The sequence below is a fragment of the Cervus elaphus genome, chromosome 30, assembly GCF_910594005.1.
Source record: "Cervus elaphus chromosome 30, mCerEla1.1, whole genome shotgun sequence".
In the NCBI taxonomy this organism is placed as follows: Eukaryota; Metazoa; Chordata; class Mammalia; order Artiodactyla; family Cervidae; genus Cervus; species Cervus elaphus.
The window spans coordinates 78,293,691-78,311,483 of NC_057844.1; the positions used below are offsets into that span (position 1 = coordinate 78,293,691).

General features: G+C 43.6%; 1 protein-coding gene across 2 annotated transcripts in view; it reads left to right on the top strand.

Moving 5' to 3' along the window:
* LOC122687071 (basic immunoglobulin-like variable motif-containing protein) overlaps positions 1–17,062 on the top strand; it is a 62,511-nt gene extending 45,449 nt beyond the window's left edge. For both annotated transcript variants that reach the window (XM_043892519.1, XM_043892515.1), the window contains 10 exons: positions 856–999; positions 3,308–3,515; positions 3,842–4,960; positions 6,791–7,038; positions 7,393–7,512; positions 7,721–7,934; positions 9,600–9,744; positions 13,371–13,571; positions 14,637–14,721; positions 16,376–17,062. In XM_043892519.1, coding sequence (XP_043748454.1) covers positions 856–999; positions 3,308–3,515; positions 3,842–4,960; positions 6,791–7,038; positions 7,393–7,512; positions 7,721–7,934; positions 9,600–9,744; positions 13,371–13,571; positions 14,637–14,721; positions 16,376–16,969 — 3,078 coding nt within the window. In that variant the 3' untranslated portion in view covers positions 16,970–17,062. The remainder of the gene's footprint in view (positions 1–855; positions 1,000–3,307; positions 3,516–3,841; positions 4,961–6,790; positions 7,039–7,392; positions 7,513–7,720; positions 7,935–9,599; positions 9,745–13,370; positions 13,572–14,636; positions 14,722–16,375) is intronic.
* The last annotated feature ends 731 nt before the right edge of the window (positions 17,063–17,793 follow it).

A 17,793-nucleotide genomic window follows, 5' to 3' on the forward strand; every position in this document is an offset into this window, starting at 1 on the left:
CAGTGACTTTGAAGCCCAAGAAAATAAAGTCTGTCACTGTTTCCATTGTTGCTCCATCTATTTGCCATGAAGTGATGGGACCAGACGCCATGATCTTTGTTTTTTGAATGTTGAGTTTTAAGCCAGGTTTTTCACTTTTTTTCCACTTTTTTTTCACTTTTTCAGCTTCATCAAGAGGCTCTTTACTTCTGCTTTGCTTTTTGCCATAAGGGTGGTGTCATCTGCATATCTGAGGTTACTGATATTTCTCCTGGCAATCTTGATTCCAGCTTGTGCTTCCTCCAGGCCGGCATTTCGCATGATGTACTTGGTATATAAGTTAAATAAGCAGGGTGACAATATACAGCCTTGACATACTCCTTTCCCAATTTTGAACCAGTCTGTTGTTCCATGTCAGGTTCTAACTGTGGCTTCTTGACCTGTATACAGGTTTCTCAGGAGGCAGGTACGGTGGTCTGATACTCCCATCTCTTTAAGAATTTTCCACAGTTCGTTGTTATCCACACAGTCAAAGGCTTTAGGATCGATGAAGCAGAAGTAGATATGTTTCTGGAATTCTCTTGCTTTTTCTATAATCTAACAGTTGTCGGCAATTTGATCTCTGATTCCTCTGCCTTTTCTAAATCCAGCTTGAACATCTGGAAGTTCTCGGTTCATGTACTGTTGAATGAGTAAATGGATGTATTCCTTCACCTGTCCATTCACTTTAATGCCTGTTGCAGATTATGTATGTGTTTAGCCTACTGTAGATTATGTAGAACTCTATATAAGCACACTCACACAAAGTCTGGCATGGCGAATAGAGTTAAGTGAATAAAATGTAAATGTCATGGTGTTACGTTTCACTCTTTGCAGGAAGAGTTCTTTCGCAATCCTCATGCAGTTGACATTGAGTCTGAAGATTTCAACAGCCTGCCCCTTGAAGTAAAGCATGAAATCTTGACTGATATGAAGGAATTTACTAAGCGGAGAAGAACATTATTTGAAGCAATGCCAGAGGTGAAGTATACAACAGCACGTTAATGTGTAAAGTTAAGAATGTCAGCAAAATTTTTGTTACAATTAAAGAATATTGATAAACATTACTCACACGATCTGTTGTTTTCAGTAAATAGCCTTTGCATAGCTCTGAGGTCCTGTGAAACATCATTTATGTATAAGTCAGAACTTACAGATACTTACTCACAGAAGACCTCTTGACTTGCCACCAAGACCAAGTCTCGTCTCCTGCTCTGTGTTCTCACAGCTCCCTGTGGTGTCTCTTTAGATTCTTAGCACCCAAACGTGCCTACCTTGTGCTCTTCTGTATTTTCAGCACTTAGCTCAGTATTTTTCACATAGTTGATGCTTAGTAGTTTGGTCCTTAAGTTAGTTCATGAAAGTTATTTTAATCCATCATATACATTGTAGGATATTAGCAATAATATAGAGCCTGATCACAGTGGAGAAGTTTGTTCTAACTTGAAATTCCAGGTATCTGTTCCCCTGAAGGCTAAAAGTGTAGTCAGATCTTCCATCTTCTCTCTTCCTCTTTCTGGACGGTGCTAACAGGGATTCAGTGGTAAATTCCTCAGCTTGGAGCCTCTGATGGTGGCTTTGCAGCCACAGAAACGTGAAGTGGGGCAGTGCATGGAATTGGGTTGTCTTGAGTGTGTTCCCTGGTCTTACTGCACCATCATTACTGTGTTTAGCTGGTGAATGAGTCTTGTTTTCCTTCCTACTGCTACAACCTGCTCTTTCTAACATTGTTCTCCCTTAAGTTTGCCTATGAATTTTGTAATATTGCTAATGAATGGATGTGGGGCTTGTTTTTTTTCTACAGACTTTTGAACATTTCGTAGATTGATAGAAAAAATATGAAAAGGGCAGGAGCTGTTTCTTTTCCCATCACTCCCTTTCTGCTTTTTCATGAAGCACATGAACGTAGGAGAACACTAAGGTGTACAGAAATGATGTACAAAGGACAGAAGTAAACTTAATTTCATCTCGGGAGAGGGGGGAATCCATGCTCAGTTTATCAACCAAGCATTTTTACAAATAAGTTTTATTTATTTGCTTTGGCTGCACCGGGTCTTTGTTGCTCTGCACAGGCATTTCTCCAGGTGCGGGGCGTGGGCTTCTTAGTGTGCGGGCTTCTCTTGCGGGGAGCACGGGTTCTAGGGCAAGCAGGCTCAGTAGTTGCAGCTCCTGGGCCCAAGAGCACGGGCTCAATAGTTGTGGGGCGTGGGCTTAGTTGTTCACAGCCTGTGGGATCTTCCTGGACCAGGGATTGAACCAGTCTCTCCTGCATTGGCAGGTGGATTCTTGACTCCTGAGGCACCAGGGAAGCCCTCTGAAGCCCTCAGTCAAGCTTTTTATTTCTTGAGTGTGAAAGGACCTCTGGCTTGTCTTTTGAGGGAATAGAATTTGGATTATGTAAACAATAGTGGAACAGATGGTAGAAAAAGAGAGAGTCCCAATGCCTTGCTCCATTTCTTCTCTTTGTTCTCTCTGCAGAGCCTCTGGGCTGGGTCGGCCAGGGTGGAGTGGGGCACAGCCCATTGGATCTGTCATTCTGGTAGCTGAGGGAAGTTCTGAGTCACTCAGGTTGGACCTTTGCATTGTCTGTACATCAGGCAAATGCAATGTTGATAATAGTAATGTTGGTGAGAATATGAATAATCATAATAATCTTGGTAATAATTTAGTATAAGGCTTAGCAACCTGGTTTTGACCCAGATCTACCATGTAACTAACCACACGGTTCTAGAGGGGTTACTTAAACTGTTTGAGTCTCACTTTCTTCATTTGTAGAATGGAAATAATGACTTCTGTCTCCTTTGTGGTTGAGAATAAAATGGGATAATACATGTAAAAACACTTAGAAGAATGCCTTACTCAGGAGATGTGCTGTAAATGTTAAGTATTATTAATAACTGATTACAATGATTTATCATGTGTCTTTTGTGAACTAGGGACCCGCACTTCACTTGCATTCTAAAAAACTGTCTGTTAAGCCACAGTCAATATTTCAGACTCCCTGGTATGCATCCCACGCTCAATAAATGTTTTTTGAGTAAATAATTGAATCATAAACAGGATTCATGATTTCTTTTCTCTTACCCAGTTCTTTTTGTTTGAAAGATTACTCTATAACAAGGCAATTATGGCTTTCCCCTACTATTCACATTTTACTTTTCTAGTGTAAAAATACCACCAATGGGAAAAATCAGTTATTCTTTATCTCCTTTGGGGATAAGGGTGGAAGTATGGGAATGCTATCTGTATTTAATATATGAAATCATTCTGTTGGTTTATTTTGTTTTAGGAGTCCAATGACTTTTCACAGTACCAGCTAAAAGGCTTGCTTAAAAAAAACTATCTAAACCAACACATAGAAAATGTTGAGAAGGAAATGAATCAGCAGCATTCAGGGCAAATCCAAAGGCAGTATGAAGATGAAGGAGGCTTTCTGAAGGAGGTGGAGTCCAGGAGAGTGGTCTCTGAGGATACTTCCCACTACATCTTGATAAAAGGTACCACATACCATCACTTACTTGATGGTTAAAACCCAAAAGTATGTTGTGTCTCTGAATTCTATAAACTCCCACTTGCAGATAATATGAATGAAGCCCTACTTAATTTATTAACTATAATTATTATTAATGTGATGATCTATACAACCTTTAATGTATTAACTAGTACTGTACCAACACACTTTAAAATTAATTAATTCCTAGTTGCTGGTTAAATGAGAATTTATAACTTCATCATGAGAACAAGTATATTCTTACTCATCTAACTAGAAGCATGCTGTCACCCTGTAGAATGACCTAGTGACACTGTTTTCATTTTTCTCAAGGTATTCAAGCTAAGAAAGTCACAGAAGTGGATTCAGAGTCCCCTCCTTCTTGCAGCGAAAAGCATAGCAGGGCTTTAGACACAAAGTCACCTCCGTGTGAAAAACTGAAGCCAAAGAAAGAGCCTGACGCCTCCCCGCCCTCCCCAAGAACCTTGCTGGCCATGCAGGCTGCCCTGCTGGGCAGTAGCTCAGAAGATGAGCTGGAGGGTGAGCATCGCAGGCTGTGTGATGTGAAGAACCCACCTGCTCCCGCCCCTGAGGGTTCTGTGTCCCCGCTGACCCTCTTGGCCATTCAGAGAGCTCTCGATGATGATGATGAAGATCTGAAAGTGCATGCCGGTGTGCAGACAGAAGGGGCGGGCAGGAGAAAACCAAGACCGCTGGTGAGCAGTTCTGATGAGGAAGCTGCGGAAGAACCTGAAGTGAGAGATGGAGACAGAGAGCTGTTGACGGCAGCGCCTCGCGCTGCCAGTGTGACCCTAACAGAGGACCACGTGACCCACACCAGTGATGAAAAAGAGCGGACAGACTCGGCTTCTTTACCGCGGACTGTCTTTTGTCAAGGCAGCGAGTCTAGCCTTCCAAAAGAACAGACGCCATCTATGCACGCGGTGAAGGAACCCTTTCAGACCAGCGCTGAGTCTACAGCTCAGGATGGAAAAGATCTGGTTCCTCTAGAAAGCACTGTGGTCCCACACGGGGATGCGCCTGGGCTCTGGGGGGGACCAGAGCAGATACCAACACCTCCGACAAGCCCAAGTTCTGGGTCAAGGAGTGGGACGTACACCAAAGTGTCCGAGCCACAGCAGGCTCTTCCCCCCGAGAGTAAACATGACACCTCTGTTCTCTCAAGTGATGACGAAACAGGATCTGAAAAACATCCTGCCCCTGATGTTGTTGGCACCGCCAGTTTGCAGGACTCGAGTAACACCCTGAGTGTTGCTAGAGAGATAGTAAGTGACTTAGGAAATGTGGCATCTGTTAGTGCCCCAGAGCATGAGAATTTCTTGAAAACCATCCAAGAACATGAGACCGTTGAATCTGCAGGCCAGGGTTTGATTTTGGCGCCAGAGTCCACGGAACCAACAGAAGTAGACTCCGAAGACAGTGAATCTGACGGTAGGTGCTGGTGCTTTCCTAAGAGATAAAGAAAAGCAGGATTTCACACCTGAGCATGGTCCAGGTCCACATTGTTCAGCTGATGAACTAGAGACCCAGAAGGGTCAAGTGACTTTGCCAGGGACACATAGCTCATAATGCAATCTTGACCTTTCCTGGTGGCTGCTCTTTTTGTTGTACTTAAATTAGGGAGGAAGTGCCCTAGTTGGAGAAGATAAAGGTGAGTTTCCCTTTAATTTTTTTAGTTTTTTGTTTTGAAATAATTGGAAAGTTTAAAAATGTTGAAAAAAATACTTCAAAACCTTCTATCTCCCTCACCTAGAACCTCATTACTGGCATTTTATCACACTGGTTTTTCCATATCTCTCTATCTTTCTGTCTATAAACATGTACACATGTATATTGTATATTTATACACATTTATGTACAGTCAACAGAGAAGGCAATGGCACCCCACTCCAGTACTCTTGCCTGGAAAATCCCATGGACGGAGGAGCCTGGTAGGCTGCAGTCCATGGGTTCACTGAGTCGGACATGACTGAGCGACTTCACTTTCACTTTTCACTTTTATGCATTGGAGAAGGAAATGGCAACCCACTCCAGTATTCTTGCCTGGAGAATCCCAGGGACGGGGCAGCCTGGTGGGCTGCCGTCTATGGGGTCGCACAGAATCGGACACGACTGAAGCGGCTTAGCAGCAGCAGGAGCATGTACAGTCAAACCTCATTTTTCATATTTGCAAAATTGCCTACTCATTAAAATTTATTTCCTAGCTCAGAGTCCGTCCTCACAGTGGTGTCTTTGTGGTCATCTGCAGACATGCAGAATGACCAAAAACTTGAGTGACCACACTTCCCAGCTGAGGTTGAGCAGGAGACAGTCTGCCTTCTTGGTTCCGCTCCCCTGCAGAGGTGACCAGAGGGTGGAGACTGGTGCAGCATAGACCAGGAAGCTCCAGCTCTGGGGCCATCAGATGGGGCTGGAATCCCAACCCCTGCACCTGTTCATGGGGGCGTGCAAACACCCTTGAGCTCACACTCGTGTCTGCAGTTCCTCTCCAGCGTCACAGCTCTCACTCCACTCTCTGACCTCTTTGTAATTTCCCTGGCTGACAGTGAAGGACCTTCCACTGTCTTCAGTGTATTTACGTATTGGCTCATTCTCTGTAACCACCTCCTGGTCTCCCTGGCTGCCTCCTTGGAGGACGGCTGTCTCCTTGGCCCCAGCCCTCAGCCCTGAGAGCCCCAGGTCCTCTGTCTTGAGTGTGTCCTCAGAGCGAGCTCTCTTCACCTGAAGTAGAGGAAGGGAATTAATCCATAAATGCTTTTTAAAGAGGAGAAGAAACATCGAGAGAGGAGGGAAGGGACGTGGAAGAGGAAGAGCTGTTTCTCCTGAGTCTTTCTCCAGGGCTTTCTTTCTAAGTCACAGCTTTTTTCTCTGCTGTGTTCATAGTGAAACTGCATAAAAACGTTTTCAGCAACCTCCATAATTGTGTACATACCCTGATAGTTCTTTTTTAATTTTAAAACAATATTAGTTAACTTAGAGAACATTTTTGTATGAAGCAGATTGTGTAAGTATTGAAAGCTCAGTTCCTAATTTCAAAGACAGTGCCAGTATACCTAGTTGGAAGGGGCTTATTTTGAAGTTACAGACACTTACTGCTAAATCTATTTAATAATAATATACTATGGTTATGTGTTTTCTTTTACTTTTAGGTCTTTCCTTTTTAGGGTAGGACACTTTTCAGGATTCTTTGGAAAGCTCTCGATTTCAGGATAACTTTAATGTTTCACTTGTAGACACAATGGCCTCATTATTTTGGTACAGGAAGTTTCATCGAAGTGCAGAGTGTAAATAGCAGCGATGAACTTCAGGCTGACTTACGGGAAGCTTCCAGACCTCCCTCTGGACAAGGTGAGGAGGAACTGACAGGAACTGAGAAGGAAGAAGCCACTGGTGACTCCGAGGGCCTCCCGAGAGATACTTCTGAGAGTGAGGCCGTGGCTACTGAGCGACACGGAGAGACTGAAAAAGATGCAGACAATTCGCCCAACGAGTGGCAAGATATCGATCTGGTAATAACGTGACATCGTGCTCTCACTCACTGCTAAGGAAGCCGAGTTAAGTAGCCTTTGCGTTTCCCAGGAGTTGCAGGTTGAATCCTTACTAGCTGCTCATACGCATCTTCTTGCTCCTCCTGACGGCTCCTTTCTCGCGGAGGTTGCTGGCCGGGATAGTGACCGCTCCCTGTGTGAGGTAGTGAGGGAACCCTAACGGTTTTACAGACTTGCTCAGAAGCCCAAGGGGGAAGCTTTGTAAGGCGAAGCAGCTTATTGGCAACTCTAGTCATACTAAATGCAGACTTTTTAGAACCAGCGAACTTAACCGGGTTAGTAGTACAGTCGTCTGCAAGTGAAGTTATCTTACAGGACGAGCTGGAAGCTCTGGAGAGCAACCTCTTAACCCAGCAGAACTCACTGAAAGCTCAACAACAGCAGCAAGAACGGGTGGCCGCTACTGTGACAGGGCAGATGTTCTTGGAAAGCCAGGTGGGTGCACGGCCGGGGCCTCCTTGAACAACACCTGCCATGTCTCTACTGAATCAGATCCCCCGAGGGAACGTGCACTGACTGACACGTTTAGGCACGGCCCCCACTTCCGGGGCATGGCCTCCACTTCCGGGGCACGGCCCCCCACTTCCGGGGGGAGGCCGGGTCCCGCTCCTCAGCAGGTTTCATGGAGTGTCTGTCTCTTCAGGAACTGCTCCGCCTGTTTGGTATCCCCTACATCGAGGCTCCCATGGAAGCAGAGGCTCAGTGCGCCATCCTGGATCTGACCGACCAGACTTCCGGAACCATCACCGACGACAGTGATATTTGGCTGTTCGGGGCACGGCACGTCTACAAAAACTTCTTCAACAAAAACAAGTTTGTAGAATATTACCAGTATGTGGATTTTCACAACCAATTAGGTAAGACTTCAGAGTACGCTTACTTTTTGAAATTTACCTTAGGAATTTATGTTATGAATTCTTTCTTTCCAAGGGACTAGTTGGTGTATTAATAGAAATGGTATGGGGAGACCATATTCAATCCCTGGGTCGGAAAGATCCACTGGAGAAGGAAATGGCAACCCACTCCATTGTTCTTGCCTGGAGTATGCCATGAACAGAGGAACCGGGAGAGCTACAGTCTGTGGAGTTGAGAAGAGTTGGACACGACTGAGTGGCTAACCCTTTCACATACATGTTTTCGTATGATGGTCTTTTGCTTCCGAAGAATAGGATTTTATTGCTTTATTCTAGTTGCACTGGGTCTTTGCAGAAAGCTAAGTGCAGGCTTTCTCTAGTTACGGTGACCAGGGCTATTGTTCACTGTGGTGCATGGGCTTCTCACTGCAGTCGCTTCTCTCATTGCAGAGCACGGGCTCAAGGTGCACAGGCTTTAGTGGTTGTGGCTCCCGGGCTTAGTTGCTGTGCAGCATGTGAGATCTTCCCAGACCAGGGATCAAACCCATGTCCCCTGCATTGGCAGACAGGTTCTTATCCACCATACTACCAGGGAAGTCCAGAATAGGGTTTTAAGTTCAGAATGAAGAAGTTAAAGCCCTTGTCATGTTTAGATGTTTTCTGTAGTTTCAGTCATCAGACCTGGCTACACTCAATTGGTTACCTGCGCTCTCCAGAGTAAACTGGAGGTGGCAGAGAGGGGAGGCAGGTGCGAGTCACTCCCACCTCAATCGTGAGCCTCAGGGTCCTGTGTTATTTCTGGCAGTGATCCCTCATCCTCCCATTCCTTCAGCAAATACACACTGAGTGATTCCTATATGCCAGTTGTTGTTCTTGGCATTGGGAAGTAGGGAAACAGGAGAGAATAAAACAGTCCAGCAGGAGACACTGATGATGATAAAAACACATAAATCATAATTTGACAGTGGTGTGAGCCAAATAGAAAAATAAAACCACAAAAGAGGCGAGAGTGTCCTGCAGTCACAGGAAGTGTGTGTCCTTTGTGTTCAAACAAGGCTTTACTAATCGTACCTTTCTGGCTGGAGCTAAAGGAGAGAGGAAGCAGGAGCTACAGGTACCTTGGGGTCAGCATGTCTGACAGAGGGACTGGCATGTGCAAAGGCCCTGAGGCAGAAAGAAACCTGGTTGGCATGTTCTAGAGAGGCATGGAGGTGGTTTTGGGCTGAATTGTGTCTCCCCAGAATTCATGCGTATAGAGTGGACTTGCCTTGAGTGAGGAGGAGGAACAGTAAGGAGCCGGTTGGGGGACAGTGAAGATCTGGGCCTGACTGTGTTTTTTCTGAGACACCCATGTGACATCCTGGTGGACACTTGATTATGTGTGACTGTGGTTCACAGGAGCGGTTTTGGGGAGAGAGCTGCATTTGGGGGTCACAGGTTATGGGGCATTGAAAACTGTGAGGATGGATGAAATGTTAAAAATCCTAACGCAATGTCATTTACAAAAGAGAATCCTATTTCAAATAATGAAACAGATCTTTGGACATTGGATGAGGATATACACACACATATTATCATTATAAGAAAATAGTTATAAATCTTATGTAATAAATGTTTATAAGACAAAATAAAAGATGTAAAAACATGTAATAATTTTTACTCTTACAGGATTAGACCGGAACAAATTAATAAATTTGGCCTATTTGCTTGGAAGTGATTATACAGAAGGAATACCAACTGTGGGTTGTGTTACCGCCATGGAGATTCTCAATGAATTCCCTGGACATGGCCTGGAACCACTCCAAAAATTCTCGTAAGTCCTTTTTGTTTTTTTTTTAAAGTCCTTTCTTAATTTCTTTAGTTCAGGTGTTTATTAAACACCCAAATTAAACAGGACTATTATTTACATCATCAGCTGTCACAGATCATTCTTCATTGGGAAAGTAGGAGGTAACAGTTGGGGTTCTTAAAGTTTGTTTTCCCTTTTCTAGAGTTTGAGGAAATCAGAGAAACTTATGTTTAGATTATATTTTTTATCTGAGCTAAAGGATACATAGCCAGTCCTGCAGGATTTCCTGGGAGTGTAAAAGTTACCATATCATTCCTTCACATATTTTTTGAGGAGCTATAATGTGCCAGAGAGTGTGCTGGGCTGGAATAGGAAAGATGGCCGAGTCACAGGCTGTGCGCTTAGGGGCTGCTGTACTCTGGGGCCAGGGGAAGCGTGCGTGTACTGGTACTTCTGTGTCTGAGCTTGCCAAGGGAGATCGGCCAGACCGGGGGTGGGAATATATGTCTTAGTTCGTCGATGGCAGATAGAAAGGGCATGAAAAGGGTGAAGAGCAGAAAGACAGAGAGTCGCCTTGCGTTCTTCTCTGCTTTCCCTTCTACCCAGACCCTGGCTGATCACTCCCCACTAAAGCAGAGCTACTCCGAGTCTACAGGCTGAATTCAGCCCAGCTGTGTTGGGTTTGAGCAACACAGTATGTTCTTCTTTGATTTGGAGTTGGCTACCAACATTGAAATTGGGCGAGAGTTCACAGAAAATTTTGGAGGAAGGGAAATGAGACCTGAAAGTGCTGAGCCCAGATGCCCAAATAGTCCCAAAGCAGAGAAGAGCGATTCCACTCCACTGGGTTGGTCAGGGCACGAACCCTTCAGTTTTGTCACAGTCGCTGCCACTCCCTGTCGTCCCCCTGGAGCTCAGCTGATGGGCAGGTCATCATGGCCGTCTTTCATCTGTGTGTTAAGTGCCTGGGCCGCTTGCTTTAAGGAGGGGTGGTCCTTTTGGTTTGATGAGTTTGCTGTGCCGCCCTTCCTAGCGGCAGTCATGATTATTGTGTCGAAGATGAAAATTCACAGGCCAGTAAGGGAGACATAGAGGTATTCTCCCATTGCCCTCTTGGACAGTATTATAGAACTGATGAAGATAGATCTTTTGTTTTTTTTTTTCCTTTTCAAATTTCGATCCTGCACAAAGACTGCAGTTGGTCTTTCTTAGCACTAGAGGGCACTGTTGCCTTGGTGAGGGGCCACACTGGCAGAGACCAAGTCTGTCAGTTCCTAGTACTCAGGATTGAAGCAGTGATTGTTTTTTAGGTTCCATTGAATGAATATATTGGAAAGGGTTATATTTACGTTTTTTAACTTTCATACCATTTATTTATCCTAAACTGTATAAAATGTGTTGGCTATTGGCTGCATTACAAACTACCTTGTCTCAGTGACTTCACACAGCAGACTTCACTTCACAGGTTTTGCTCATGAATCTGCAGTTTGATCAGGCTGCATGGGGATGTCTTGCCTGCTTCCAGGTGTGTCGGGGGCACCTGAGCTGGGCTGGGGGGCCAATTGAGATGGCCTGCTCCTAGCTGGTGAGTGGAGCTGTCAGCAGAGCTCAGCCAGCAGTGTGGACCGGGGGCCTGGACCCCCTCACCGCATGTCGGCAGCTTTCAAGGCAAACAGTCTAAGAGACAGAGAGTGGAGACTGCAGTCTCTGAAGGCCTGGCGGAGTCGCTTCCTTGGCCACAGAGCCCGCCCAGCTCAAGGGGAGAAACGTGGAACCCTGCTTCTTGTTGGGCGGAGGGGCCGACATGGGCTCTAAGACACCACAGTGATTTGTACTCACGATGGAAAAATTGAATAAGGAATAAAACATGAAGAGAATTAATAGCTGTATCCTCACTTAGGACATTGCCTAGCACAGGATAAAAGAATAGCTGTTAGTGTTTTTTATTATTGTAAATACTCCTATGTACTTTTTCTCTCTTTCTCCACATATATGTATTTTTCCCAGTATTGGGATCATATTTTTTTTTTTTTTAATTTTTTTATTAGTTGGAGGCTAATTACTTCACAACATTTCAGTGGGTTTTGTCATACATTGATATGAATCAGCCATAGATTTACACTTATTCCCCATCCCGATCCCCCCTCCCATCTCCCTCTCCACCCGATTCCTCTGGGTCTTCCCAGTGCACCAGGCCGGAGCACTTGTCTCATGCATCCCACCTGGGCTGGTGATCTGTTTCACCATAGATAGTATACATGCTGTTCTTTTGAAACATCCCACCCTCACCTTCTCCCACAGAGTTCAAAAGTCTGTTCTGTATTTCTGTGTCTCTTTTTCTGTTTTGCATATAGGGTTATCGTTACCATCTTTCTAAATTCCATATATATGTGTTAGTATGCTGTAATGTTCTTTATCTTTCTGGCTTACTTCACTCTGTATAAGGGGCTCCAGTTTCATCCATCTCATTAGGACTAGTTCAAATGAATTCTTTTTGACGGCTGAGTAAAATTCCATGGTGTATATGTACCACAGCTTCCTTATCCATTCATCTGCTGATGGGCATCTAGGTTGCTTCCATGTCCTGGCTATTATAAACAGTGCTGCGATGAACATTGGGGTGCATGTGTCTCTTTCAGATCTGGTTTCCTCAGTGTGTATGCCCAGAAGTGGTATTGCTGGGTCATATGGCAGTTCTATTTCCAGTTTTTTAAGAAATCTCCACACTGTTTTCCATAGTGGCTGTACTAGTTTGCATTCCCACCAACAGTGTAAGAGGGTTCCCTTTTCTCCACAGCCTCTGCAGCATTTATTGCTTGTAGACTTTTGGATAGCAGCCATCCTGACTGGTGTGTAATGGTACCTCATTGTGGTTTTGATTTGCATTTCTCTAATAATGAGTGATGTTGAGCACCTTTTCATGTGTTTGTTAGCCATCTGTATGTCTTCTTTGGAGAAATGTCTGTTTAGGTCTCTGGCCCATTTTTTGATTGGGTCATTTATTTTTCTGGAATTGAGCTGCAGGAGTTGCTTGTATATTTTTGAGATTAATCCTTTGTCTGTTTCTTCATTTGCTATTATTTTCTCCCAATCTGACGGCTGTCTTTTCACCTTACTTATAGTTTCTTTTGTAGTGCAAAAGCTTTTAAGTTTCATTAGATGGGATCATATTTGATGTAGAGTTGTACTCTGCATTTTTAAAATTTGACAGTCTTCATGGTGTTTTTACATTTTATTAAATATTTTTGGGTTCCTTATTGTAGTTGACTTGAAGTAAATAATACAGATACATTACTTCAACTTGGGCTTTCATGGTGGCTCAGCTGGTAAAGAATCCTCCTGCCAGTGATGGAGATGGAAGAGACACAGGTTCGAACCCTGGGTTGGGAAGATCCCCTGGAGAAGGAAATGGTGACCCACTCCAGTATTCCTGCCTGGAAAATTCCATGGATAGAGGAGCCTCGTGGGCTGCAGATCATGGAATTGCAGAGTCGGACAGGACCGAGTGCATGCATGTGCATGCGTTATTTCATTTTACCCCTGGGAAAGAGACAGAGGAGTTGTGGCCAAACTTTCAGGTCAGCTTTGTCTGCGGTGCATCAGCTACAAGCTCTCACTGCTTCATAAGACTGGTCTCCTTTGCCTTGTAGAGAGTGGTGGCACGAAGCCCAGGAGAATAAGAAGATAAGGCCGAATCCATATGACACCAAAGTGAAAAAAAAGTTGCGCAAGTTGCAACTCACGCCTGGCTTCCCTAACCCGGCCGTGGCGGACGCTTACCTCAAGCCTGTGGTGGACGAGTCCAAGGGGTCATTTCTGTGGGGCAAGCCCGACCTCGACAAGATCAGAGAGTATCCTTTCCCTTCCGCAGACACAGGGAGCATCAAGTCAGATGTGTGTGTTGGTTTAAAACCCACGAAACATGAACTTGGATCACTTTTTTCTTAATATTGCTTTAGCTAAGATGCTCCTTTCTGTTCCTTTCTCTCCTTCGTTAAACGTTACCACTTTAACCATCTTAAGTGTACTGTTCAGTGATTAGGAAATACTTTCCCATTATTGTGTAACCGTCATCACCATTCACCCCCATATTATTCTTATCTTCTGAAACTAAAACTGTACCTGTTACACACGAGCCCCCGTCCCCCTCCCTGACCCTGGCCGCCACCATCTGCTTTCTGTCTTGGTGACTTTGACCGCTCCGTGTATGTTCATCACGTAAGTTACACCGTACTGTATAGACCTCTTCGTGACTGGCTTATTTCACTTAGCATATCCTCAAGGTTCATGTAACTGTAGCATGTGGCAGACCCTCCTTCCTTTTTAAGGCTGAATACTGTTCCATTGTATGTAGTATCACATTCTGTTTATCCATTCATCTGTCGACGGACACTTGGGTCCCTTCCATGTTTTAGTTATTGTCAATCATCTCTTTAGTTTTAAGGAGGATCTTTATTTGAAATAAATAGTGATAAGCAATCATATTGAAGTGTTTATTCTGAAAGAATAGAAAAGATGATTAGGTTTGTTATTTTTATTACTGTTCTTTTCTGCATATTTAAATAATCACTTGGATAGATATTTTAAAGTTTGCAGTAGTATTAATCTAAACTACATCTTTTTCTCTCAAAGAAATATATATGATATCAGAAATTTGTTTTTATCCTAGATTAACCTTTTTTTCATAGTCACTTGAGTGTCCTAAAATGAGAGTTGGATATCTTATCTTAGTGGATATTTATAAGAACATACTACCATTATGTTGGAGTAATTTATCTTCTTTTACCATTTTAATCTTTATAAATATGAAAATCTTTGGAGACATGGGAAGTGGAGTCAAGGGTGGGTGGTTTGGACCTTTTTACTTACCACCTGTAAATATCTTTAAAAACAGTATTAGTCTTAACTGCCTGCATATTTTGTCAGCGATATTTTGGCTGGAACAGGACGAAGACAGATGAATCTCTGTTTCCTGTATTAAAGCAACTGAATGTCCATCAGGTAATTGTGACAGCTCTTTTCCTAGGTTCAGGATAGAGAATAAAGTTAGTAAGGCTGTGATGGCCAGCTTTTAAAGACCTATTACTTTTACTTTGTGGGGCTTCCCTAGTGGCTTAGATAGTAAGGAATCTGCCTGCAATGCAGGGGACCTGGGTTCGACCCCTAAGTCAGGAAGATCCCCTGGTGAGAATGGCTATCCATTCCGGCATTCTTGCCTGGGGAATTCCATGGACAGAGGAGCCTGGCAGGCTACAGTCCATGGGGTTGCAGAGTCAAACATGACTAAGCGACTGTAAAAAGAGGCCTCCGTATGGCCCTCAGTTCCGTTGGGTAGGTAACAGCATCTTGTTTTATCCACGAGTGTGTTCCTACCCACACAGGAACCTCCTCTTACCCCAGAGACAGCCCACAGAATGTACATACAGGTGAATCATTCTGCAGAATTCAGACCAAATCCTGCAACATACATGTTCAGATTAAATCCTTTTCAGTTAGGTTAGGTTAATGGTGAAAAAAAGAAAACACGAAGCTGAAGTAGACCGCCTCTCCAGAAAGTTTCGTGTGGTCTGTTTGACGACTTTCTGTACTGGAGACCTTGTATGCCCACCAACAAGGAAAGCTAGTTGGCTCAGTGACTGATTACTGCTTAATTTCAGATGAATTTTTCTGAAACACTGTTCTCCCTTTTCATTGTAGAAGTTAATATAAGTCTATTTCTCTGAAATTAGAAAGTGAAAAAAATAAAATTACAAGTTGTTTGCTTCCTTCAACATAGATGTTAACATTTAGGTCTGTTTTCTCTTATTTTTCCCCTCCTTCCCACATATATTTGTTACCAGACATAATTGCAATGTGATATAAATAATCCCCCCATTCACTGGTTAGGGTAAGTTTTTGTGTGTGTGTGTTTTTGCATAGCTTTCATTTTAAATGACCAGATTACATCATTTCGTCAGAGAGATTTAACTTAATTGGTTCACTTCCCATAGTGGACCTTGAATTTTCAGGTTTTCATATGAATGCTGTGATGAACATCAGGCATTTAACTTTTCTCAAATAGCTATTTTTAAGGAATGACTTCCTAAAAGTGGATTTTTAGAACAAAAGTCAAGAATATTTCTTACGACTCCTAATATATAATACTGTGAAGTTGCTTCCTAAAGTTATCATGATGACAGTGTCTTTAAAAGGAAAGAGTAGAATTTAGAAACAGACCCCATGAAATCGTGTTGCTATAAAAGAAGATGATTTTGTCCCTGAAAAATATTTAACTCTCTTTGAATGCTGACGAAGGGATTTCTTACTTGATATGTGGGCAGAAGGATTAGTTGACAGAGGTGGTAATTTCAAGTATGATCTTGAAAGTAGAATTTACTGCCAGCATTCATTTGGGAGAGAAAGACTTTTTGTTTTTTCATTCTCTTCCCTTTTAAAAAATATTTATTTTTAATTGGAGGATAATTGCTTTACAATTTTATGTTGGGTTTTTGCCATATATCAACATGAATCAGCCATAGGCTTACCCTTTTGAGAGAGAATGAATTGTTATTTTCTGAAAGAGTCATCCAATGCCACTCATCATAAGGTGGGATTCTTTGATTTGCTTTGGAAAGTTTACTTCCTTGTCTGATTGATGATTATTTCACTTTTTTAGACACAGCTCCGAATTGATTCTTTCTTTAGATTAGCCCAACAGGAGAAACAGGAGGCTAAGGGTATTAAGAGCCAGAGACTTAACAGAGCTGTGACATGTATGCTGAGAAAAGAGAGAGAAGCAGCAGCCAGTGAAATGGAAGCAGCTGCTGTTGCCATGGAGAAAGAGCCTGAGTTCCTTGATGAGGAGAAAGGAGAAACCCAGAAGAGAGGCACAGCAAATAGGTGGGAAGAGCCATCCAGCCCGAAAAGAAAGAGGCTTTCGGATTCTCAAGGAGGGAACGACAGCGGTGGGTTTTTGGGGGAGGCCTACCTCTCGCAGTCGTCCGAGGCCTCTTCAGGTGAGGATGTGGAGTACTTCCCTGCGATGGGCGTGCAGAGGGCGAAAGCACCCGGGGGGTCCAGAGCCCGCGCGTCAGCTGCACAGAGCGCAGCGCAGCCTGCTCCCCGGAGGGACGGCGGGACCACCACCAGCAGCTCCAGCGACGACGACGACGGAGCGGGCGCGAAGCCCGTGCTGGTGACCGCCAGGCCTGTGTTTGGGAAGAGAAAGGGGAGACGGAGAGGCACAAGAGGAAGGAAGTGGAAAACCTAAATACCCATGCAGGCTCTGTAGTTGGGTACAGCTTAATGTTTTGTGATGAATTTGTTGTGGGGAAATAATAAAATTCAGAGTATTTGCACAGTCTTTGTTGTGTGGCTTTTAAAAATATGGATGTTAAGCTGGACAATTACTTATTTTCTTTAATATGTTACCTTTTTCTAGTGTTTTCCACTTCATTGAATATTTCTTTGTATCTACAGGCCTCATCTGTTCATGTTTCTAGTATTATGCAACGTCAATGCTTTCTAACATTAAAAAGGGAAAAGGGGTTTCTGTTGATCAGTACTTACTCGCCTACTTTCCAACCTAGATGAGAATAAAATATATTTCTGTTTATATCCATTTCATTTATGTAAGCATTAAGTATGTGCATGCATGCTAAGTCGCCTCAGTCATGTCTGACTCTTTGCGACCCTGGACTGTAGCCCGCCAGGCTCCTCCGTCCATGGGATTCTCCAGGCAAGAATACTGGAGTGGGTTGCCATGCCCTCCTCCAGGGGATCTTCCCAACCCAGGGATCGAACCCGCGTCTCTTATGTCTCTTGCATTGGGAGGCGGGTTCTTTACCACTAGCACCACCTGGGAAACCCCTTATATAAGTATTTTTATGTTTATGTTTGCATTCATTTATGTTTACATTCCAGCGCAGCTTTTCAAATACTTGGACCACAGCTGCGGCATATTTTTGCTCATTCCTTCTTTCTTTCTAATTTGAAATACATCTTCTGCTTCAGCCTTCTCTAAAGGCTTTCTTCTAAAATCAACACTGACTTCCACATAAAAGAAAATCTTTTCTTTTTTTGTGTGTGATTTTT